At 32.9% G+C, this 26,425-nt stretch overlaps 1 protein-coding gene across 1 annotated transcript; it reads right to left on the bottom strand.

The window, feature by feature from the left end:
- Positions 1-5,959: 5,959 nt before the first annotated feature.
- On the bottom strand, positions 5,960-8,684 carry LOC132755491 (myb/SANT-like DNA-binding domain-containing protein 4). Its single transcript, XM_060746372.1, has 2 exons — positions 7,628-8,684; positions 5,960-6,226 (listed from the first exon to the last, which is right to left on the bottom strand). The coding sequence occupies exon 1, from the start codon at positions 8,485-8,487 to the stop codon at positions 7,630-7,632; it is 858 nt and encodes a 285-aa protein (XP_060602355.1). The 5' UTR covers positions 8,488-8,684; the 3' UTR covers positions 5,960-6,226; positions 7,628-7,629.
- Positions 8,685-26,425: the final 17,741 nt, after the last annotated feature.

Raw genomic sequence — 26,425 nt, 5'->3', positions numbered from 1 at the left:
CATAACTATGAACAACACTGTGTGTGATAAAATCCTGAAATTTCCTTGACGTATTTTAAATGTAACAGTGGATAATATTACCTCTGTTTGATGAGACTGTTCATTTTTCTTTTAATCTGTAAAATTCACCACAATTTACTAGACAGCCTTCAAGAATTTTTGACACTGAAATACAAAGTGAATAGAATTTATCTTTTATTAGTAAGTATGATCCTATTGTTTACATGTATTATCTGTTTATTTCTTATATACACATGACCAACACTTTGGAAAAACAAGAAAATACTGATAAGACAGATAATGTTTGTATAAGTTGCCAAAAGTAAACCTGTTATTCATACTGACAAGGGATATTAGATATTACTTGGAATTATTATAAACTTTAACTCACTTAGTAGATACAGGTCTTCAATATCACATTCACTCTAAAAATAATAAACCTTTTTTTAAATTTTAAAAATGTTGAATGATTTATTAGAAAGAAAAAAAATCTCCAGAAGATTTTTTGTTTGAATTTTAAAAAGTAAACTGTTAAAAACTTTGTTTTAAATTTCAAATAATTTAGTTTAAATTTCAGCATGGACTTTATGAGGCAAACATTTGATAACGGCACGATGCAAGAGAGACGTGCCGTTATATAAATACTGGAAGTAAAAATAAATAAAAAGGTGCACGGAAAAGTTGAAAAATTTTTTAAATTCTCTAGGAACATTTAGCGTTAATTTTTCATTGGAAGACTTTTTCTTTTTTTTCCCCCTTTCGTTTTTTACACTGCAACAAACAAATGCCCTTTTTTTAAATTTTTAAAATTTTTTAAAACATGTTTTTTTAACCTTTTGAAAAATTTTAATAACGAATACCTAGAAAATTTTTTCTATTTAAGAACAAACTTTTTTAAAACGACAATAAAAACCTCATAATTAACAATACAGATATAAAAAAATCCCATAAATAAAACGCGTGATATCATCTATGAATGTTTTAAAAATATTGCCCATTTTTCTGCACTTAAACAAAAGACCTTGTAAAATGTATTAACTTTTGGCAGATAAATGAAAGTAATTTATTTAAATGTGGGTTTAATTTTAAAAGATTGTATGTTTTTAAAACAATTGTGTGTTGTACCCTTTTTTTCTACTTTGGGTCTACAATTTAAACCCTTTTTTATCCAAGGGGGAGATGTTATGAATTATTTTAAATATAAAAAAATGTTGTACAATGTAAAAAAGAACTTTTTTTTTAAGGGAAAAATTTTAAATTTTAAAAAAAAAAATTAAATTTAAAAAAAATTAAAATTTTTTTAAACATTTTAAAATATTAAAAAAAAGGGGACGTTATGATTGTTATAATTGTTGATGTTCCATTTTCGCAAGACCCAAAAACTTCTAACATCCCAAAGGGGCACGGGTACAGTCAAATGCCGTAGAAAAGTTCATGGTCAACAAAATTTTCCCGGGAATCAATTTTGAAATTTTCCCCTTCTACCTATTGGCAAACCGGGAGGGGCTCGTTTTTTTTAAGTATAAATCTCTTTTGTCAATTTTAAAATTGCAAAAAATTAATTGAATTTGACTGGGTTTTTTAAAATGAACATTGTGTAGACGATTGTAATCGAAATGATTTAATATACTTCCTTATTTCCGTACAACATATTATTAATAAAAATGTTAACATGGGGTTTCCGGATTAACACAATTGCAGGTGCTAATTGTATTTGCTATGTGGGTTTCCGGAATCTGAAACATGTCTTATTGAAATGCAAATTGAGCAATAATAAAATATCTGTACCATTGACATTTTCAGACGGGATGTAGGATGTCATGCAACAGTTATGCTTATGCACTGACTGTTATCATAACATGTAGGGAAAACGTTTAGTAGGTGAATGTAAAGTTCAAAGTTGTAAATTAGTTATCGTGCTGAGAGAGCTAAATACCAAGGTCGTAATTACAAAATAAAAATCTGTAAAATGTTACAATTTCATCTGAAACAATTAATCACCAGCAGGGAGAAACACATTTGCTTTGAGAAAAAATTCATTCATGTTTACAAAAGAAAGCTTAAAATAACGTGAATAATTCAAGTTACGTAAGCAAGAAGTTTCAAGTTCGCACTTAACAGATTCCATGATACCGGGGTATTAATAGGATATCGACCGAATACAAGTTGTTTCTGAATATTTCAGCGTAGCGCTCGAATTGTTTCATGAAAATTGTGGCCAGGTATTTCTTTAACATAAAGATCGCTGTACGACACCAAAAACCCAACAAGACGAAAACAAGTGAATTTGGCTTATCTTCTTTTCACTAGCGACAACAAATCGCGTGAGAAGGCAAAAACAAGTGAATTTGGCTTATCATCTTTTCACTAGCGACAACACATCGCTAGACAAAGCGAAAACAAGTGAATTTGGCTCTTCATCCTACAACTAGCAACAACACATCGCGTGAAAAGACGAAACAAGTACATTAGGCTCTTCATATTTCCACTAACAAAAATACACCGCGTGACACAAGACGAAAACAAGTGAATTTGGCTTTCAATATTTTCGTTGAATTTGGCGAGCAGACGAAAAAAGGTCTTCGTATGAACAGTAGACAACAAGAAAATTGTTTTAATATACCAAGGTTATGAAATGAATATGGTCAGATATATTGAAATTATAATATATCTCCATGTTATGAGTAACGTTAATATCAAAAGTCAACCTAAGCTAGAGAAACAAACTCGAGTACAGATGTAAATATAATACAATCCTGGGGTGAGTAACTCGAAGCTTTCGTTAGAGTTACGATCATCGTTAAGCCTTGGTTAAGCTCTAGTTAGTTATTTACCCTCTAACTCAAAGCGTTCGTTATACCAAAAATGCTAACGAAACTGTCGTAAAATAACGAACACCTCGGAGTACACGTTAGACCTTCGTTGAAGAAAAAGAAAAACAACGTGAGAAGCTATTTCAACAAATGAGTATGGATTATTTCTTTATTTTGTATTTCTTTCGTATTTTACAGGTAATAAGTACTTAGTATGTTCTAGTCACAAAGATAGGATTTGCAGCGATGTGATTTTTTCATTCAAAACTTCAAACGCGCTTGGCTATGGTCAAGTCTTATATAAAAAAATACCCATATTATTTATGTCCACATGGCATGATTCAAGCTTAAATGCCATAAATAGATACATGTTACCGGGGACCTTACCGACTTTTCATACTGCATACGTTTTCAAAATATATACTGTTTAATTTTTATAATGAAAATAATAAAAAAATAATAATCGCGCAACTGTACTCAATAAACTTTTAGTGAGAGCATTTCTTTCGTAAATGATTTTTAAAATATTTCCAAATATTTGTATAAAAATTATTTATTTATAAGTGGTGCGTTTTTCACTCCAGACAATGGCCGCCTTGCTGTTAGCAGTTGCATTAGAGCGCCGTAGGAGAGGGACTATTCCGCAGGTACGCGTTTTTTTCGAATATAGAGAAAATCCTCTCGACTTCATGGATGATGTTATTTGATAAAAAAGTATAGAATTGAACAGGAATGCCATGTACGATCTCTGCGAGGCGCTCAACAATGATCTAAGCCGTCCAACCAAAAGAAGCAATGCACTTCCGGGTATCTCTTTAAAGTACTGATGGCATTGAGATATTATGCAACTGAAAGTTTTCAATCTGTAGTTGGTGATGGTTATAGTGTAAGCAGTATGGCAGTATCGCGTTGTTTAGCGAGTTTCTATTTTTAAACGGCGTTAAAAAAATGAAAATCAAAATTTTTACTTGATGAAAACAACGACTGGTAAAACAAAAAGGGTTTTTTCGAATTGCCAGTTCCCCCCATGTTCTCGTAAAAGTGGGTGGGGGCATTGTTCCAAAAAGAGCTCCCATGATGTGAACATTTACTTTGCGTAAGGGGTTTATGCGATGAATATTTAGGGAAAATTTACTCAAAAAATTGTTTTTAAATTTGTGGTTGTTGGCCGGTTGAACCCCTGTCATTTTTCTCGCTAACAGTGGATTTTTGAGGGTTTGAATTGGGCGTATTAACATGGGTGGTTCTGGTGACAGCGCTATCCCCGAAAACAGGTGCTGACACCTTTCTGCCCCATGTGATGCAGCTGAAAAGCGTTACAATTTTGCTCATAAGAGGACAAGATGCACGGTTGAAAAGAACATTTGGTATCTGGATAATGAGATTCCGATGTTACATAAATCAGGAGGATATCTCAGTTTTTCACCAGCAAGATGTGTAAACGTAATAATGGCAACAGGGATATTGCACAATATTTGTACAAGAAAACACATACCTCTGCCTGACGATACAGACGAGGACGATAGCAACCAGCAAGCTGAGACTGAAAATGAAAATGAACAAGAAGAACAGGAACAGGAAGTGTTTCAGGACGGACGGCAGGCACGGGCAGATTTGATCAACAGAGTATTTAGATAACTGACTGAAATTCATATATATTAGAATGCTTAATCAATAAACATAGGGAAAACAAAGCGACTTGTTGAGAGCTCTGTTATCTTATGGTTATTTGTGTTTTTGCCTCGCAAGTCAACACTATCTGTGTTGCATGTTTAACAATACATCACGTGTATTCTTTCATATATGAAATCAAAAGAATATAATACATGCACTTCATTGCTGTTTTAAACTTTTAATATTTAAAAAAAACGTAGAAACTTATACTAGTTCTATATACAAAGTAAAATAAAAAGAGTTCATCATAAACACATACATGTACACTGAATTAGCGCAACACAGTATATTGATAAATGTTATAATTAAATTCAGCGTAGTATATTTAAGAAAACCATTTTATATGTTCCATATACTTTGAATAAATGGCTTACCACTATTTTCATGGAATGAAAAAATATAAATCGAAACTTGCTTTGTATCTCAAAGTATTTTCATGTTAACAACAGACGAACATTTTAAATATTTTCACCAGTGTGTAACAAAAGTATTGTAATCGAAGTTTTAGAGAAATTGAAACTCATTCCTTGACTAGCATCATTAAAATCATAACAAAAATTATCTTGCTACAACAAATTTGCAAGCATGACCGTATATATTGTACTTAAAAATATAGAAATGATGTGTAAGATCGGAATATATTTCACCGAGTGAGCACCAAAAGGTATATTTCACGAGTGGCGCAGCCACGAGTGAAATTTTAACTTTTGATGATCACGAGGTGAAATATATTTCGATCTTACACTAAACTAAACAAATTTTCTTTTTATTATATGCAAATAAACGTTTAAGAAACATTTTAACCTAACACCAAATAAAAAATACGCCAAATATTAATACAATACATATATCCAACAACTTGCATGGATTTGTTTTCTTTAGATGCGTTTTATGCCGAACATATGATATACAAATCAAAAGATAAATAAAGACTGTCAACTGTTTCTTGTGTGTTTCACAGATATATGCTTGAACATTCGTACTTACAATAAAAAGATAAACAAAATCAAAAATACGAAAAAAAAAGATTACAAAGATACGATTTCACACATATTTGAATATTCCATCTGAAATGTGTCTAAATGTGGTACATGTGTCGTGTGTAAGAAAGTAGATTTGAAGGAATTTGATCTATCATATTATGTCCAAATCGAATCTTGCCGCAGTATTTGTTAACAATATTAGCCCACTTCTGTTTAAAATCTTTAATGCTTAAATTGATACATTTTTAAGTTTTGCATTTTTGAGATCATATACAGAAAATCATCTGGACCGACAGGTGCTGCGTACGTAATGATAAAAGTTTCGACCGAATTCAGTTTCTCAGCAAGAAAACACTGCTGTTCAATATTAAATGAGGCACCTTTAATTTCAATATATTTCAAATGTGACAGTACCGGAAGTAAAAGTTCAATAACATCCATAGGAGATCTTCCGAACACCGAAATAGTTAGCTGTCGCAATTGTCTAAGATTGGCAAAAGTACATCTATTAATGTTGATTAGATCAACATCCAACCGCAAAATCACCAACTTCCTCATATGCGGTATTACGGTGGAGAAATCAGGAACTGACAAAGGCTTTACAAGTGTGACATTTCTAAAAAGTGCCCAAAACCAAGTTGCATTTGTAATTTTCTGCCATTTTTTACACACCGCTGGAATGGTACTTAAAATTTCGTCAACTGGAATCATGACAAAAATCATTCCTAAAACTTCTGGCGGCAGCTCGGTTCTTACCTGTAAAATAATAGAAATATATCACTAAACGTAAAACTGCTTCAATCTTAAAAGTTAAAGTTGAAAATTTACCGTTTAGCAGTTAGTATATATGAGCCGTGTCACGACAAAACCAACATAATGGGTTTTGCGACCAGCATGGATCCAGACAAGCCTGCGCATCGGCGCAGTCTGATCAGGATCCATACTGTTCGCTTTTAAACATTTTAACAAGTACAGAAACTGATAGCGAACATAATGGATCATGATCAGACTTTGCAGATGCGCAGACTGGTCTGGATCAATGCTGGTCACAAACGCACCATGTTGGTTTTGTCGTGACGCGGCTCAATATATTATGTTTTACTATACAAAGCTATTGCATACTAGTATAGATGATACTTTTGACTGATAAATATTTCACAGACTAATTACAAGTTGCAATTGTTTTCTCAAATGGCATAGTCACGATTGAAAATATAAAAGTTGGTGTTCACGGGGGGAATATAATTTCATTTTGTAAAAAGAACAAATTTTCTGTTAATGATTTTAGATTTACATTTTACTGATATTTAGCGACTTGTAAATGAAATTTGGAATTAAATGTATATAATATCAATTCCCGCATATTCACTGTCAAAAAATAGTTTTTCACTGCAGTGAACCATAACTTCCGTATTTTCACTGGGGTCTCCCCGGACTACTTTCTTCTAAATTCAGCCAATGCATAAAATTAACGGGAAAGTTATAATGTCAATAATGAGAAAAATGTATATAATAAAAAGAAAATTTAAGATTCCGCCACTCATGAAATATTTATTTTCATACCACACGATGAAAATAAATCGTGCATTTATAGAAAAAACATAAATATCCTCTATATTTTTAACATTATGGCAGACATGTAATCACATCTATGTAAATAGCATACCTAGATTTTAAGGATGTATGAATATAGTTCAAATTATATTATTCTAGGGTGTATGAATATAGTTCAAATTACATTATCTGTTTGCTCTAACTTACGTTTTGTTCTTATCCTTTCTTGTTTTTTGTTTATTCGAAAAAGAGTTATCATGTATATAATAAAACTAAGGTAGGGACAATGCTGAATACATTTTATACTTATTAAACAACAACAACAAAAGAAATATGACAGTTTGAATAATTGGTAAAGCTTGTGCATTGTGGGTCAAGTTTGTATCAGCGGTCACGGTCATAGGACTTAATAAATAATCAGTTTGAAAATGAATTTTAAGACGACGTTCTGTCAAAATAAAATACTGACTTTGACATTATTTTAGATCATAGAATGAAACACCATAATATGTATATCCTACAGTATTTAAATATTGAACATTTGGTCAAATCAAAACTATTTTTTATAAAAAACACTTCTTGTGTTATTGGATTAACAAATACCTTTACAAAGACGTATATGTCTGTGCTTCAGTGAATTGGTCAGCAAAATGGTTGTTTAGAGAACCGTCCCTCTGGCTAACTAATCTAGTCAAAAGTTCAATAACTTTTTCTTCTTTCTCAGCTCTCGACTTTTCTATATCAAGACGTGACTTTTCAATGTTTAACCTTTCTCCCTCAATGCGAAGTCTTTCCTTTTCAATGGATAAAATGTCGTCTGAAACTAGTTGACTTCCCGTCTTCTTTCGCTTTTTGTCAAGTGAAGGTGTTTTTTCTAAGCACCTCTTAAGAGATTGCACTTCAGGTTCTTGGTCGATTATAACCGTATCACCACTATCAGAATTCCCTGGCGTATCATAAGTCTCTAATGTGCTGACAGCAAAAGCTGTTTCACTGTCGTCCGAGTTTGGATTTTCTTTTGGTTCTTCATTGTATATGTCAGAAAAATTCTGACTCGGGCTCACTGAACTTGGACTGCCCAGCGTGTCCATCCCTTCAGGTAAACCAGAAACTACAACTTTTCCCAGAATAACTAATACCTTCTCTTCCAACAGACTTAAATCAGGCAAAGTGTCAACACCGCCACCAGTTTTGGTTTGGCTTTTTTTCTTTTTAGATGCTTTGACCTTGACAGTGCTTGACCAATCATTCCATTTTCGCCGTATTTCGTCAACCGTACGAGTAACCTGAGAGACAGCATTGATCTTGTTTGTCACTTCGCCCCACGACTTTTTCTTTTTCTCAAGAGATAGAGTATCACTAAATTTACCAAATAATGTAATTTTTCTCAGACCTACCTCATGACAAAGTATTTCAAGTTCATCTTTTTCAAAGCGTGGTCGCCTTTTACCTTTTTCTTCCATTATTATTTGTGGTGCAATGTACTCTATGTGTCTATGACAGATGGCGCGAAATGCTGTGTATACCCTTATCGATTACACAACGATTTCGTTATGAATTTTAACTAACGATTGCTTAGCGATTACATAACGATGCTTTCTGGTTATGCAACAAAAACAATCGTAAAAATGACTAACGTGTTCGTTACGCGATCGCTAACGCCTTCGTTAGCGTGCTTTTAACGAAAGCTTCGAGTTACTCACCCCAGCGTGACACGTAAGTTTAAATTGTTGAAAAATTGATAAAATGATTCTTGAATATAGTGAAGCATTTTTCCCATTATTTCTTATATTTAATACTTTTGATACCAGTTCGAGAGTAGTGTGAAATAGAACAGCCTGTGTCAAATAGTCGATAAAAAACGCTCAGACCGATTTAGTCGATCTTTGGTAAATAATTTATTATAAAAAAGCCATATTTTAAATAATTCTCTTAAAGCATCCTTCCGAGGAGATAAAATTGCTCTAGAAAATCACGCTATGATTTAGTTGTTGAACACGAGAAATGAGATCCAAAGTTAAGTTTACATTTTTTATATTGACAAGTATCCACAAAACATATAATTTTTAATTTTTAAAGGTTATTCAACGCGGCAAATTTAAAACGTGTTGCAAGATTCCTTTAATTATCTTGCCCATAAACGTCAATGACAAACAGGACCGCAATCAACGTTGGAAATGGTGTTTAAATTAGAACTAAGAATCATCTACAAATGTGTCTAGTGGATTTGATTTGACATACTAATAGGAACCAAGTATTCTGTACAGGTAGATTTCTTGCGAAAGTATTTATATTCTAGCATATACATTGTACAGTTATTTAAATCAAATATACTGTCTCCGATTAATTTCTTTATGTTGAAGAATTCGTGATGAATCATTTATTGTACAGTTTGATTTACCTTTATGCTTACTGGCATATTCATCTTATATCGATCTCATTTAGATACATTCGTATTTAAGAGAGAAAAGGTTAATTGTTCTTTCCAAATGGTTCTCATTTAACTTAGAGCAATGAAGATGATTTTCACCTATATAAAGTAGCGTAGAATGTAAAATTGTTTGTCATTAAAATAGCAAAGTGTAAACAGATGTGTTTTGACATCCTTACAAAGTAATAAATCACTTTAATAGAACAAATTTCTTCCAATGATAACTGAAGAATAAAAGGCTTCTGGGAAATAGCAAATGATTAACTTTTTGGAAACATCCAAATCATTAAAAAAAACTTTCGGGACAATGAAACAAAGACATTTCAATTGCATCTATAGACATATTTGTAACATAAACACATGATAACGCACTTGGCCTATTTGATATATTTGACGAGCTGTGGAGTACAATAAACTTGAGTGGTCTTACTGTGAGAAACTAAATGAGTAAAAATGTATGACACGTCAAACAGTTTCACACGAGCTAATTAAGTCCAAGAAATACTTATCCCTTAGTCATTTTACTCTATTATTATTCGTTTATAGTCACGAAATGGTATGCAATCACTTCTATTTATTGCTGTGTCAATGGTCAGTACTGTTATCCGCCAGAAACACAATTATAGAGAACACATCATTTTCTTGAAAGTTATTAATATTTTTTTTTTCATTTTCAAACACATATATCGGTGTCCGATGATATTAATTGACGTAACATCTAAATAAGAATGAGATATTTATGAGTCATTTCCTTTCGACCGAGATGTTGTAATAAATTCAGTTTCAAAATATTAATCCACTCAGATAAAATATCGTGATATATATTATTTATGGTTCTAGTATTTTTTATATGAAGTGACAAGTGTAGAATGATTGACTCATTACACATCTTTCAGATATCACATTATACCTTTTAGCTATAAAAACACATTACCAGATTTATGCAAAATTTAATGAAAACTCAATAAAAAGTAATATAACTTTCGTTGTAAAACCTTGGACTTCTATTTACATTATATGCCATCTGGAGACGTGCAGCTTTGAAATGGCCTATTGAATGAAAAAAAAAATGGCTTTGTTTCTTTCTTTTTCATTTATTTAATTAAGTGAAAGGTTATCATTTGAGTCAAACAAGAAAGCGTGCTTTGTTGTTGGCAATTTTTTGTAGGTTGGCGTTTGGTTTATGCCATTTGACAACGAAAATAGTGATATTATTAAGGGTATAAATCCTTAATCTGCTTTAACCGGAAGTGACGAAGTGATAAAACTTTGTCACCAATATAACAACACATTAATTCAGTTTGAAAAGATTTAAGACAATTAGTTGCCCAACTGCCAACTGATATCTTTCATCTTGAAACCCCAAAACTTTCTTACATAGAAAAGTTTGCGCTTACCACGAACGACCATGAACCGATTCAGTAAAACTGAGTCTAAAACATTATCAGTTTTGTCGTTTTCGTGTTGTTTATTCTGTTATACACGTTCACATAATTTGTTATACATTATTACCTTTGGTAATTAAAGCATCAATAGCCCGTGAAAATTCATTATCAATCAGTGGTTATTCCTGCCTAACTGATAGACAAACATAGAACTCTGGCTGTTAAACTGTTAAAATGTAATATCTATAATTAGTTTATTAAGGGCAATGACTGTTCTAAAAGTACATTATCTACCATACAGCGAAATACCCGTAATACTCAAATAGCAAGTTAGATTGGAATGTGTTATAAATACAATTGCTTAATAATTTGACTGTGATTTTGATTTTTTTTTCGACAATACTTCTAGATTTGTTTAGATCAAGCAGAGAATAATGATTACAAATATTGTTTGATAGTATTGACTTGAGACATGACCTTTGACCGGTTATTGTCGGATTCCGAAGTAAATCATACGGATTTAAAAGTATGGCCTAACGTTATACAGCATAACACTTGCACAATTACCCTCGGTGATAAGGATTTGACACTTTTATTTTCAAATTGAAGATTGTAGGTTCAATCTTAATGAAACATTTTTTAAATGTTTTCTTTTTAATATTTTATTTTGCGGAATGTGCCAACTAAGTTTTTGTGCATGTCAATCACCCATGGTACGTCTGTACAAATTAGAATTATAAAAATGTACATATACATCTATATATTAAAAAAAATTATATAAAGAAAAGACACACTCATTTAAAGAAATGATTCATTCACTTATGCTGCATATATTTGAACAAAAGAAATTAACGAAATCTGAAAAGAAGTTTGTTGAGGATTCGAACTTACAACTTCAGGATTGCAATGCTATCATACTTACCACCAGGCCATCGGGACGTTTATATAAAATTTAATATCAAGAACTTTACGGAAACTAACGAAAAAGCTTCAGGAAATTAATGAGTCTCAGGTCAATATTGCCAAACAATACTCATATAAGGCATTGTTTACATGTATTATGATATCGGGATTATTTACCTTTGCTATCAAAACAGGACAAACGTATTGTAAACGTATTCAAACGTATTGTAAACGTATTGTAGAGGACTAAGAGTTACATTTACAAAGGAACATAAGTTTTGGTTTGTTAATTAACGATATTATTTTGATCTTGTTACTTTTTGCTGATGATATGGCTACTATAGGCACAAGCCCGGATGATTCACAAAGTAGCCATGATTTATTGTATACTTATTGTATAGAATATGGATTAGAAAATAATAGTGAATAAACCAAGATAATGATATTTAGAAAAAGGGGAAATATTTATACAATGACAAATGGTTTAATAAGAAATAGAAATTGTAGACCATTTTAATTATTTCGGCACAGTATGTAGCTTTATGTTTTCTTCTACTCCGCATTTTAAGCCCAGAACTTCTGTTTGGATTAACTAAAAGAACAACCTTCAAGGCAAGAAGGCAAGTTTATTATCCCGATTATAATATATTCTACATACCGTTAGCCAATTATATGTTTAAGACAACGTAATTTGTCACATATATGGCAAAATACTAGTATATGGAGATTTGCAAGGAAAAGTATAAAATCCTCAGGGTCGTCCAAAAAGGAAAAAAACAACATGCAGACTCGTTTTGATTGAGCACGTTCGTGAATATCACAGGAAAGTCAAATCACCGTCCACGCCCTCCCGGCTTCAGCACCGGGTTATACATTACTCATCATTTATAGATGAAAATGGTGTCAAATAGAATTTAGAAATACCCACACATGTGTTCATTAGACGATGAAAATGTTATAATGTGTTCATACGGCGGTTATCATGGAACCTTCAACGTGACACTTCCACTTGCACTTTCCAGTACCGTCCATGAACAGCCTTATTCAAACCGAAATAGAGAAAAACAGAATCCCTAAAGAAAGCCCAACACGGCAAAATTGTAAATTATTGCAGGCTCGGGTTTTATTGAGCCTGTTCTAGACGGTACTGGAAAATGCAAATTACCGATCACGCCCCTAGCACCGGGTTAAGCAGAATTTAACATTTAAACTCAAAAATGGTGAAATTTAGAAACATCCTCACATGTGTTCATACGGCGGTTATCATGGACCTTCAATGTGACACAGTAGTGTCTTTCCATGAAAAGCGGCGAAGGTCCCAAAGTAAAAAAAAACGTGTGCCTTTAACGAGAAAACAATGGGCGGAACTCTAAATAAAATGGAATTTTGAAAGGGGATCCGAGGTTATGAAGCCTGCATATCAGAGACAAGACGTCAAAAGACAAAAAGCAGGCAACATATCATAAGGGTGATTATACAGTATTCAAGTAGGAATACTGGAACCACCCAATTTGAAAAAGGCCAAATACAAGAAACTACAAATACCATCTAAAATGTATACACATACACAAAAATAATGTCAATTTTGCCTTTTCTCTATTTAATTACACTTGATTATATGGAACTTTGAATGGGGATCAAAAGTTATGGCGCATGAATATCACTGACCTGCCTTTGGAAAGTAAGCAACGTGGTGAGCATACAATATTCAAGTGTGAAAACAGGACTAAGGTCATTCATAAATAGAAGAAACTTAAAATACCACATTCATATAACTATAATGTTGTGCAGAATGATCTTCAAGGACTGGATATATAACATACCTGATTGAATATACGGAGTGACTTCTTTCTTGCACAAACAACGCTGATTTGACAACATTGAAAATTTTGCAGGCCCCGTATACTGATGTAGCGCAAGAATTAATCATTAACAAAAATTATCAAAAGAACTCTATGTCTAGGACATTTTCAGAGTAATCACAAGAACTCCGGGACATTTGAAAAATCGGGTATAAATTTGTTAATAGGTCAATACGTGCGAATGCAAATAATTTGGAAAATATTCTGAAAACTTCTTTATTTTACTTTGCTCTTTCTCGTGCCCTGTCCTGTTTTTGTTTTGGGTCCGCCTTGGCTCCTTGGCACTGGTTCTTGTTGCTGGGTCGTATAGGGGTTGCGTTCATTGAACGCAGCCTCTCCTTGTTGATCTTGTTTATCATATTTTAAGCAAGGGGTGTTGAAAAAAAGTCTATGAATTAGTTTGACACATAATACAAGATGTAATCATTTAAGTTTAATTTAGCACTCAAAACTCACTTTTTAAATTTGTAGTATATACAAAAGTTTTCCGATGAACTCTGTGACAGTTATCACAAGGACTCATGACAAGTTATCATAAGAACTCTATCCCTCGTGTAACCAAGGGGGAGAATCACGCCGTTCTTTACGCAAACAAAAAAGATGGCAAATGAAGCCGAAAAGTAAGTTTTTCCCTTTTTTCTCTGAAATTTGTGATGTTCCTGTGTAAAGGTATATATAATAACCTACTCCACAATTTTTCGGGCACACAGGATTTTATTTCATGATGTTTCGTCCCGTACTTCTTTTGAAATGCGCGTGAATAGAATCGAAGCAGAGAATTTTCCATCGGTTTGATCGTGATAACGTACGGCTTCTTCTCTCAAATTTACAGTTTCTTTTACAAATACGTATATTAACTGAAACCACTGACTTTAATTGACTTTAAAAAGTTGAAGTAGGTCCTCATCTTAGCATCCATGTCCCTGGCTGGATTTACTGCTGTAAATATTAATATCGGGCCATTTTCCGGAAATGATAACGTATGGCGCACAAAATATCAATGATAACGTACGGCGCGCATTTTTCTACGTGGTGGATTTCCATTTGTTCAGTCAGCTGATAATGAATAATTTGTATGTAGGAAATGATATATATCTGAAAAAAGTTTTTCAGTTCAGAAATAAATAATTGAACAATGCTGCCCATCGGGTATGAAGGTGGCGTAATATATATTCGTTGTTAATATACATATACCAACCTTTATCAACAAATTTAAACACACATGTATATTTTGAGATTTTTTTTTTATAAAATGCAGAATGTAAAGAAAAGCCTCCACTTTCAGGAAATATTTGTGTATTGTTGTCTTCACAGTAATAGAAAGAGCATCGAAACACGAGGCTATCTGATTTGTACGAGGGGGTGTAGCCCCCGAGTATTAATCGGATTGCCGAGTGTTTTGATGTTCTTTCTCTTTTGTATCATATTCAAACACAAAAACCTGTTTCCTGTTGTCACAATATAAAACCCCTGAAAAAATAACCAAGAACGAGCATCTGAATATGATATATCTGTCGCTTGCCCTTTCTGTGCCGTCACAATAAGTAAACCCCAGCAAAAATGAATTGGCATGCTCTGGAGTGCGGGTAACTAAAAAAAACAAGAATAAAGATCAACAAGGCAAAGGCAACGTTCACAGTCCAGTTAACGTACTTTGCATGTACATGTATACAATTTGACAGATTTTCAACAGAAAGGTCCCCAAACTATGATACAATTATATTAATAGTGATTGCGACTAGCATACATTCTGTGTTTATTCAATCTGGTCGCTCATTAAAAGAAAAAACATACCAGAAAATAATGAATGAGTGTAGGTTCTTTATTGAATTTATTGAATGAGTTAAAAAATAATGCTATGCGAAAAAGTTCAATTAATTTAGTAAATAAGAAATTTCCTATTTATTTGAGGGGCGGTCAATATTGAAACGCTGCCATTTAGTGGACGTTGAGCTACTTTGACCCAGATATTTGCACGACGTAGCCATACAGTTTTTTGTGTCGCCTCTACGGAGTAGTGGCGACATATAGGGATCACTTCTACGTCGTCTGTCTGTCCGTCTGTCTGTCTGTCCGTACAAACCAGAGCTACATTATGGGGTTTGGTCTATTGTTCTCATAACAATAGATGTCTTTGATGTCATTCATTCCGTTTCTCTTGTGTGGTTATTTTCCGCATTGTGGGGTTAAAAAGAACAAAAGAAATAACAAAAGAAAACCCCATAATGTAGCACTGGTAAGAACGTCCGTCTGTCCGTCCGTCACAAAACTTGTCCGGACTACCCCTCATAAACTACTGGTGCAATTTCATCCAAACTATACAGGAATGATCAGTACTAAGTCTAGTTGTGCATATTGTCAGCATTTTCCGGTTCAATGATTTTTGTCAGAGTTATGGCCCTTTAATAATTTTTATTTTTAAAGTTTGTCCGGACTACTTCTCTTATACCACTTATGTAATTTCAATGAAACTTTACAGGATTGATCTGTAGCTCAAGTCCTTGCGCATATTCATGGGTTTTCCGGTTGAATGATTTTTGGCCGAGTTATGGACCTTTGATAAAAAGGTGGTTTTTTCTGTGTGTTGCCAGATACACAAAAGCTTTCCGGACTACTCCTCATAAACTACTGGTGCAATTTTATCCAAACTTTACAGGAATGATCAGTACCAAGTCTAGTTGTGCACTGTCCGTCTGTATGTCCGTCTGTCACAAAACCTGTCCCCAACATGAAATTGGCCATCATGAGGCAACACATGTGATTACTGATCGCTCTTGTTTTTAATTAAAGGAACGTTATAATTTGATCAAAACAGTTACATGCAATTCATGAATTTGCCTAATTCTGGCGTTTTTCCACAAATGCCCCAACAAAAGCAATCAATTTCTTTAAAAAATAAAAGTATTGTAGGTACCGGCAATAAAAGAGTGACATTGAAATTTGCTTATTAATTTCTAGTGGTAATGCGCGCAGATGACGTCATTATCTTTATGAAAGAACGGTTATAAAAATTACTACGCTACTATGAAAATAGTATTTACGAAGCATCCGTGCTGTTCTATAGAAATTAGAAAGTTAGACTTTTGTTCTTCTATGAAAATTAACAAACATAATTTTGAAGAAATACAGCGTTTCCATTGCATGGCAAATAAGTCTAAATATAATTAGTGTCCAACTTTTATTGGCATCCAATGGAAACGCTGTATTTCCATTTATGAAGCCAAATAAAGGTTGACACTAAGTATGCTAGTGTTCTACAGAAATTAGAAACATTCTCCGGTCGCTCCCGTCGAAGTTTCTAATTTCTGTAGAACAGCACGGATGAACACTAACATATACATAGATAATTGAAACTTGGGATCAAGTTTAACTTTTGACGACACTTTACAAACCACAAAAAGTAGGATAGCTGCTCTATTTCGAGTATGAAATGCAAGAAAACATATCAATCGTGATAACACATCGTATTTAGATACTTCTATCCGGACAGATATTTTTATGCAAACACTAAATAATATTCAGTTTCTTTATTTGGTTCTACACATCCTTTTATGTTTGGAAAGACTCGAGCAAGAAACATAACTTTTCTATCCAAAACTGACTGATATATAGAAAATCTATTAAGCAGAAATGCGCCGTACGTTATAATTGATATTTGTGCGCAATACGTTATCATTTCCTGGAAATGCACCGATATGAATATTTACAGCGGTTATTCTAGTCAGAATGGGCATGAATGCTTAGATGACGACATATTACAACTTTTTAAAGTCAGTGGATTCAGTTAATATACATATATGTAAACGAAACTGTGAATTTTAGAGAAGAATCCGTACGTTACCACGATCAAACCGGTGGAAAATTCCCTCGGTTCGAATCTGGTGACGTGCATTTAAGATGAAGTACGGGACAAAAGATCATGAAATAAAATTCGTTGTGCCCGGAAAATTGTGGAGAAGGTTGCCTTTCCTTGTTGATCTTTATTCTTGTTTTTTTATATGTACCTTTACACTGGAACATTACGAATTACAGAGAAAAAAGGGAAAAACTTACTTTTCGGCTGCATCCGCCTAACGAACGGCGTGATTACAGTTCTTCCCCCGTGGTAACAGTTCTTCCCCGTGGTATCGACACATGTCTATTTAGATCTGGATTTGTGAACGTAAGCATTACGACACGAAAATTCATTTATGCCCTTGTCACGGTTCAGAACTGTTCACTATTTAGGGGAGAAGATGTGTAAGCGGCCGGATAGCTCAGTTGGTAGAGCCGCGGAACGGTATTCCGAGGGTCCCGGGTTCGAGTCCCGGTTAGACTGCACATTTTTCTCACCCTGTGACATTTGGCGCCCAACGGGGGACCGTGACTGAAATAGCTCAGAGTTTAATTTACATTGCTCTGTAACTCTGTGAAATTCGAGGACGAATTTCAAAATAGCAGGGGAGTATGTCACGGTTCAGAACTGTTCACTATTTAGGGGAGAAGATGTGTAAGCGGCCGGATAGCTCAGTCGGTAGAGCCGCAGAACGTTATTCCGAGGGTCCGGGGTTCGAGTCCCGGTCAGGCTGCACATATTTCTTAACCTGTGACATCCGTACTAGTACTTCTTTTAAGTCAATACTTATAGGGAAAGCATATTAATGGAAAAAAAATATTAATTAAAATATCTTGATTCAACAATAAAGCCCTAAATTTGAGATTAAAAATAAACTTCAAAGTTTTCTACATTTTTGAAATATAAACATATCGACACAATCTTGACAAAATGGCTAAAAACTTCGTCTTTAATTATTAATTTATAAGCACAAACAGTTGAAAATTCTTTTTTTTTTAATTTTCTATTTTATATTCAAATATGCAAAGAAAATGAACCAGAAAAATAGAGAAAAACAGAATCCCTAAAGAATGTCCAACACGACAAAATTGAAAATGTTGCAGGATCGGTTAGATTGAGCCTGTTCATGGACGGTACAGAAGTTTACATGTTCAATTTTCTATATGGTTCGCGTAATGCTGCGAGGTTTATTGGTGTTGTGGCTGAAAAGGCCGTTTTTACTACCGTATTGCAGAGACAAAGGCAAAGAAGATTGCTTTATCATTATTTTAATTATTTCAGTGGTATATAATAATATTCAAATTCTTCCTGTATTTATCAATACTGTAAACAGATTTATTAATTGGTGAAGTTTAGAGAAGTCGCATTTGACTTTTTTAACTGATGCTTGTATGTTAAGTTGGTTGGTTTTACGACACACCAACACAATTTAGGTCATATAGTACCAAAACAGGACATTCGCTAATTTTTGGTGTTACAAATTTAAAGCAACACCAGGGATCAAAAACACGTCACCTGCTGGAGCTAAGAGAAAATATGCATAGATTCCAGTAATTCAAACCCATTAAGTCGCCCCTTACGATCACCGTGCAGGGATAAACGTTGCCTGCAATTTTGATGCCTTAACCATTAAAGACAACCCCTTAGCCACATGGGGAAGAGGCAAAAATGGTTATTTTATTTTAAGTAATTTCATAGTCGTCTACGTACATAGTTAAGATATATTGTTGAAATACATTACATTATTTCCTCTATCGATGCAAAAGTGGTAGTACAGCTATCATGGTCAAATCTATATGGTATTATAAACATACCACAAACGTCAGTTTGACCACGTGGTTAAATTCTAATATGTAAGCTATTCCCCTAATACTTTTCAAATAATTTTTCGGCTTGTCCAGATTAACAGATAAACTGGTTAGCTCATGAGTTAGAGTAGAGAAAAAACGTAATCCCTATAAAAACACCAAATAAACGCGAACCTAATAATGGACGGTACTAAAATGCTGCGATCAACTCCTTCTAGCACCGGCTAAAGCTTAAAATGTTAAACTTTTAATTTAGAAACATCCGCAGATGTATGTATAAAAACATCTATGATTGAGTGACCTTTCAGACCAGAAGGCTTTTAATTGCTAATTACATAAGAATATTCCATAATATTTCCAAAACTTCTAAAAAAGGGGATGTAAGTGCAACATTTTGTGCACGGAGATTTCATTCCAAATTAGTTCAGAATCTACAAAATTCATGAGCACGATGTTTACATGTAATCGTGACTTCAACGAAAATCATTACATGAAAAGTTACTCATTAACAATTATTCTAGAACACTCAAGGCTATAATGAAGTTATATATTCATAATAAACTGCTTATAATAAAATACATAATTCAATTATGTTACAACCCATCGGCAATTAAGTATTGAACCAGGATTAAAGCTTATGCTGAACTATTATTAGAAAAACGCAAATCTTAACCCTTCTTTTGAGTGACCTGTTTATAATATGTTTTATATCAATCAAATTAAATTGTCATATTGGTAAAACGTGTGTCTTTCAGTTACAAGGGTCAATACAGATAATTCTTTTAAATGTATGTGGTCTTCCTACAACTCCTTAGCCACAATGTCTTATGCTTTATGATAATAGATTTCCTCAAAACGAGTATGTTTTGTAGTTTATAAAGGTAAATAGACGGATAGAAAATGATGTTTAATGACAATGCAATATTACGGCGGCTCTTGCACTGATGCGTTCTGTACAACAGTGCCTCTTTAGATGGATACAACATGTTTCACGGAGGCGTTAATGTAAACCTGGTTCCACGATATTAAGTCTCAGTTAACAACCTTCATTACATGAAATAAGACAATTTTACAGTCCATTTAAGGAGAGAAGAAAATAAATGTATTTCCATTTAAAAAAGAAATGTAAATAAAGACTTTTTTTAAGAAAGAAAATTAAAATTGGGTCGCGAGGTGTCAAAGTGATAAATGTGAGTATTGAGAATTCGCGAAATAGGAATAAATCTTGTCATTCCGCAGTAAGTCATGAATGCTATTCAAGATCATTTAAGACCCGGACGAGAAGCATTCACGAAACACAGCCCCAAAAAACGTATTTCAAACAGGGCATGAAAAGGGGGAAGGGTACATAAAAGGGATGAATTCTGAGGTTAAATTTAGAAATTCGTGATAATCGGAAAATTAGAAAGTAGGAGAGGGTGGAGGGAGAGAAAAGCAACCACTAGCACTACGACCCTGCCCTGCCGAATTTGTGTCAGACATTTGTGCTGATTTTAATTTGATAAGTCCCTTGGAAATTCGACGAAGCTCCACTGAGGTTCAAAAAACATAAAAATTTATAACAGAAAGTGATGCAAAACATAATTAAGAAACATTTTCAGATTAAACAACGCTTTAAAAAAAAATGTTTTTTACAATAAGAATAGTTATTCTAGAACAAAGGATTGGGCGAATGGCCACTAGTTATTACTCAAGTTAGACCTGCTTGAAATGAAACATGTATCGCAAAAGTAATTTACTATCCCGTCATGTCAAAAACTCCCAATGGATTCCCCTTTTCAGGGATAATAAAGGAACAAATAACGAACATTGAGCTTCTGACAAGTCTGACTGCAGACTGGACTAGCTCTATACTGGTGCCAAGTGCGATTTAAATCTTTGTCCATCAAGTAAAAGGTTAAAGGCTACCCATTAATATGAAAACCTTCCAATACCAACCATTTGTTTTATAGTAAGCTTTGAGAATATCTATATTCGCTGTAGACTGACACCATTGTTATAAAAAAGTACGTGATAATAGATACTATAAAAAGAATATGAAATATTAGTAAGGTGTCCAAACCTGATAATGATTTTTTTATGATCATTTGTGTTGCTTAAATGTTATTTATTACAATTTGATCTATTTTTAAAGGACGTTCTCTTCTTGTTTTTTGCAAATCATTTAATGAAAACGATCAGTATCTATTTACGAATGTATTTTTCACACATGGAAAAGTACTACTTTCTATTTGCATATGGTAATAATAATTAAACCAGTTTAGTCTATATTGCATTGCGATTTACTGGAGACGCCCTGTGTTTGAGATTTATTTTCTAAAGCAGGGAGATCCTTAGAGAGGAACGAAAGAAGAGTCAATCTATGAGAGACAACGTTAAGATGTTGTAAGGCTTGTAATAATGGCTGTATTGATATTCTAATATTGAAAGTACATGTATTGGTATTTAATGTTCAACACCATTATCCGCTTCCAAAAAGCACTTGATAACCAACCCCCGAATTCTGAACAAATGTAGCGTACTTGTACCCGTTTATGCTTGCACTAATTTATTATAAGATGAAGAACTAAAAGAAAGCAATTACTAAATGATGATAAAAGTGAATGACAGGTCAATGAAAGTATTGAGCACTGTAGTCACACAAAATTGGTGATCTCTCGGAAAAAAATAAAAACAACACTATAATATGAAAAATGCAATTTCGGTTTGCTTTGTTCTGTTCATGAGAGATAACATAAGAGATAACAACTATTAATCTCAAAACTACCATTTATAAATTTAGAGGACCAATATAAGAACAAAGATAAAAAGGAAGGCAGACATTCAATGAACGCACCCCTTCAGATCAAGTAACACAGGACCACCGACAAGGAACTCAGCCGGACATTGAACAAAAAAAAATGTAAACAAAAATGTAATACATATCTTACAGTAAATGATACATACCTAAACCATTATAGTATTAAATTAAATTGTTGCTGGTTGAAATCTATTACTAGTTTATATATGTATTTGTCCCATAGGATCAATTTTAATGATTTAATGCACCTAAACCGGCTTTACTAAACAAACACACGATTCTGGCCAAGAATAATTAACAAACGAGTTACAGCAAAACGAATTACATAATCTTAAAAAGTACCATATTTTGCTAGGTTCATAAGTTCTTAAAAGTTCTGAAAAAGCATTACCATTTTGGTAAGCAAAAGTTACAGATAAGGTATAGGCAGAACAATGATGAGTTATAAATGACAAGACACGTATAAGAACTTACACTATAATGAAATAGAAAGCGTTTTACAGCTTCCACAAAACACGTAATACCTACATTGAAAACACATAAAATCATTCAAATCAACTTCCGATTTTCATCCCTCGAAAGAAAACAAAGTATAATGCAGAAGGCCACCTTGTGCCAGTTTGACCATCCTTCCATTACTTTAATTTTCGGAGAAGTGCCGCTTTGTTTTATACAAAGTACATTATTCTAAGCCATGTGTTCCAATTAGTAGGCGGTTGTATCTATGAAAGAAAACATGTATTTGTTGGTAATTAGGACACCATAAAATGACCACAACAAACAAACTTTCGGCAAGTTGTATATTTTTCCGGAAATTTACATTACTAGGGGATTAATCCAATACTTGACATATTATTGTATGGGGAAGCTCATACATCAGATAGTAAAGTAACACAATCATTTCCTAATTATAACCTTGTATTTTATAATATAATGTAAACACGATGTAATAGTGAAAATGTTCGAGGTACTTAGTCGTTTAAGCTATAGCAATATTTCTGGCAACTTTTTATAACCTAAATAGTAGAGTCGTTTGGATTTATTTTTTCTTTTCCATGCGGAAAGATATTTCAAATTGAAAACTTTAATTATGTATGTGCTGGGGTCACTAAACAGCATGACAAACAAGATGATCCCTGGTGTTGTGTTTCTAATAAAGTTAAAATAATGTAAAAAAGAAAAGAAAGAAGAGTACGCTAATACATCCACGAACGAGAGCAGAAGCTGCAGCGTGTTATCATACATGAATTCTAAACTAACATAGCTTACAGTATTCTTTTAGATTGAATTTAAGTTAATATCAATTAAAAAATGCATGAAAAAGCATAAATAACTTAATGACAAAATTATATCTATTTCTATTGCCGATTTCTATGAACGTTTTGTTATTTTGATAAAGCATATACTATCTTTTCAAAGAAGCAGACACCATTCTTCAATCTTTTTAGCTAATTTGTATTTTCACGGACCTTTAACATTTCTGATTTTTAGTTTATTACTTTTTAGATCCACCTGAGCACAGCGCTCACAGGTGTTTTTTTATGCAATTTGAACGCCGTCTGATTTTACTTTGGCGTTGCTGTCAAAATTGACTGTAACCTTGGGGTCATTGGTTTTCCTTGTTTGTATTTTAAATACAAGTATATATTTTTTATATGACAAATAAACAATAATGATGATAATAATATATCAAAATTATTCTTTACCTTTGATCCAGAATTTGGCCCAGTGACCTACGTGTTTTGTATTTAGAGCCTGAGCTAAGACTTAAGACTATGTTCAAAGTTTTGAATGCAGATATGAAATTTGAAATCATTTGATCAAGATTCTGGGCTTGTGACATCTTTTATTGAAGGTCCAACCTTGAAATTTACAATATATGCCGTTTGTACATGCTATAAGTAAACCCTGACTTTGACCCAGTTGGAGCTAGGCTTTGAAATTTGGACTCTATGAGATTCTGATATATATACTGTAAATTTCTTTCTTGTTTTTTTGGGGGGACTATAGCTTTGAGTCTTAGAAATAACACAGTTTATACACATTTCGCAATAGCAATGAATTATTTTATATAACATATCAGTTAATCTACATTTTGACCAAGTGACTTTCTTTGACCATGAAAATTGGATTAAGTGCATAGTTTCAGACGCAGAATTACCTACATAGTTTTACAACTTAGACCTTCTAAACAATATGTAATGCATTTTAATTTTAAAAGCCAGATGACATAGACTATGACACAATGATTTATTTTTTAATTTTGTCGACCTACATGCATGTTAACCTTTTGCTTCGTGTCTTTAAGGGGTTGTGGACTGTTTTTCTTTGTTAGTCATTTGATTAGAGGGGGAAAACGGAAGCCCTAAAAACGACGAAGTAGCATTATTGAAATTGTTGCAGACTCGGTTTGATAGAGTCTGTTTATGGACGAAAGAGGTTGTTCCAATATATTGTCCACTGTCCAAGCACCGGTTTATGCAGAATTTTACCTTTAAACATAAAATAATGCGCACAACCAAAACGTAAGGAATCTAATGGCATGTGGCAGAGACAAGCCGTTTTTTTATTTAGCAAGAAAATTGACATTCATTTCGCAGGACTGGTTTGGTTCAAGGCACGGACTAAAGAGTGTGTCTGTAAGATAAGCTTCCTACACAATCTTACTAAAATAAATTCTGCATAAACTTACCATATCTTTGCACTGAACATAGGCCTTTTATTATCATTATTTCTTTTAGAATTATCGCAGAAAAATGTCACTATAAAAAGTATATAAATCGTAATCTTTCATTCAGTAAAAAATGATAAAATATAAAACATATTTTTTTAGAGAGATAAAGAAACATTTCTTAAATGTCAAGACTATTTCTATTGGTAGATGGTAAAAAATCAAGATTTTTACAGAAAAATATACGAGTAATTGAGTATCTTATAATTTTGATCTAATGAATACTCCATAACATCCTGTTGCACAGGGAATTCTTGTGGCCAAACAGGAACTTGGCAAACTATGAGGTCGGGAGAACCATATATAACAACTAGAAAGACTATTTAGAGTATTAAAGGTGTTGTTGTTTTTTTTAATTCACCCTAAAGGAAACTTTACGTTTCTTTAATAAGTTTTATATGCATTCCATTTCTGCTTTGTATCAAATCATACGCTTGAAATATCCGCTCGTGTTATTACATATTTTTTCTATTATTTTGGCTGGTTAGGTTGCACGTTAGTGTTGAATATTGGATATACATGTACCTAGAGGACGTGAGAGGTGTTGTACTTTTACAGTGTCTCCTATGTACAGACTCAATCAAACCGAGTCTATAGTTACCATATTGTAGGGTTCTCTTTTATTGCTTCTGAGGGATCACGCGTTTTCCAGATTTTTTTTAGTAATAAATGCATGCACGTTAAGTTTTTAGCATGTTCAATAACCTAATTACACACAAATACAAACGAATATAATGAATAGAAAATAAATGAATATAATTATCTAATACGAGTATAAGATATATACCATATACAGTCATAGATGTCGGCCAATCTATCATCATATACTACATTTAATATCTCAAGTACATTGTACTTATCATTTTTCCATTAATGTGATAAAGTATTATTCGGTGAATTTGTTTTCATCTTCTTTCCATTTTTGTTGGATTAAATGCTCATCGTACAAAAGCGAGCATGGCATGCACGTGATTCAATAATAGTATTAAATTTGATTTTCAAAGCAAGCGATTGAATATATTTGTTACCGTTTCAGTTTGATATTTAGACAAATCGAAAAAATAAATGCCATATCATCGTGACTATTTGCTTGCGTGGGCATCGTCAAATAAATGTTCACGATAATCCTATAGATCCATTGTTTCATGTTGTAAAACAATATGACAGCGACAAAGTATATTACTGCTCAAGGACAATTAATCAATATAAAAAAGTTTATCTCCTGTTCAAATTTTTAATATTATAAAATGTTTATAATGGTTTTTTTTATGTAGACGATAATACTTGTAATAACATCGACCTAATTTAAGAAGTCGCTGTTATACTCTTTTAATTTAACATTAAATATTTCTAAAAAAAATCTCTTATCCATTTTACAGTAAATGATTTATTGTAATAAACAAATGTTATTAATGGATGTAGGTTCAGCCGCTCCATTTTAGATTTCCATTGATTTTACTATAATTGTATAAAAGTTAGATATATCGCGTGTTTTCATGTTAAATATATATCCATTTATACAAGTAAATCATACTTTATTAACAAAAACATATAATTATTACAGGTGTGTTTTAAGGTCACACAATATCAGATACGCTCTTCATTATGATAATCTACAACTGGATATATATTGATAACATAACGAT

This window comes from Ruditapes philippinarum, unplaced genomic scaffold (genome assembly GCF_026571515.1).
Source record: "Ruditapes philippinarum isolate M1 unplaced genomic scaffold, ASM2657151v2 ctg219_1_1_1_1, whole genome shotgun sequence".
Lineage (NCBI taxonomy): Eukaryota > Metazoa > Mollusca > Bivalvia > Venerida > Veneridae > Ruditapes > Ruditapes philippinarum.
Note: the sequence above shows the minus strand (reverse complement) of the source record. Positions and strands in the feature narration are given on the sequence as shown.

Coding starts and splice junctions, on each gene's coding strand:
- LOC132755491 (XM_060746372.1), bottom strand. CDS start 8,487: ATGGAAGAAAAAGGTAAAAGGCGACCACGCTTTGAAAAAGATGAACTT.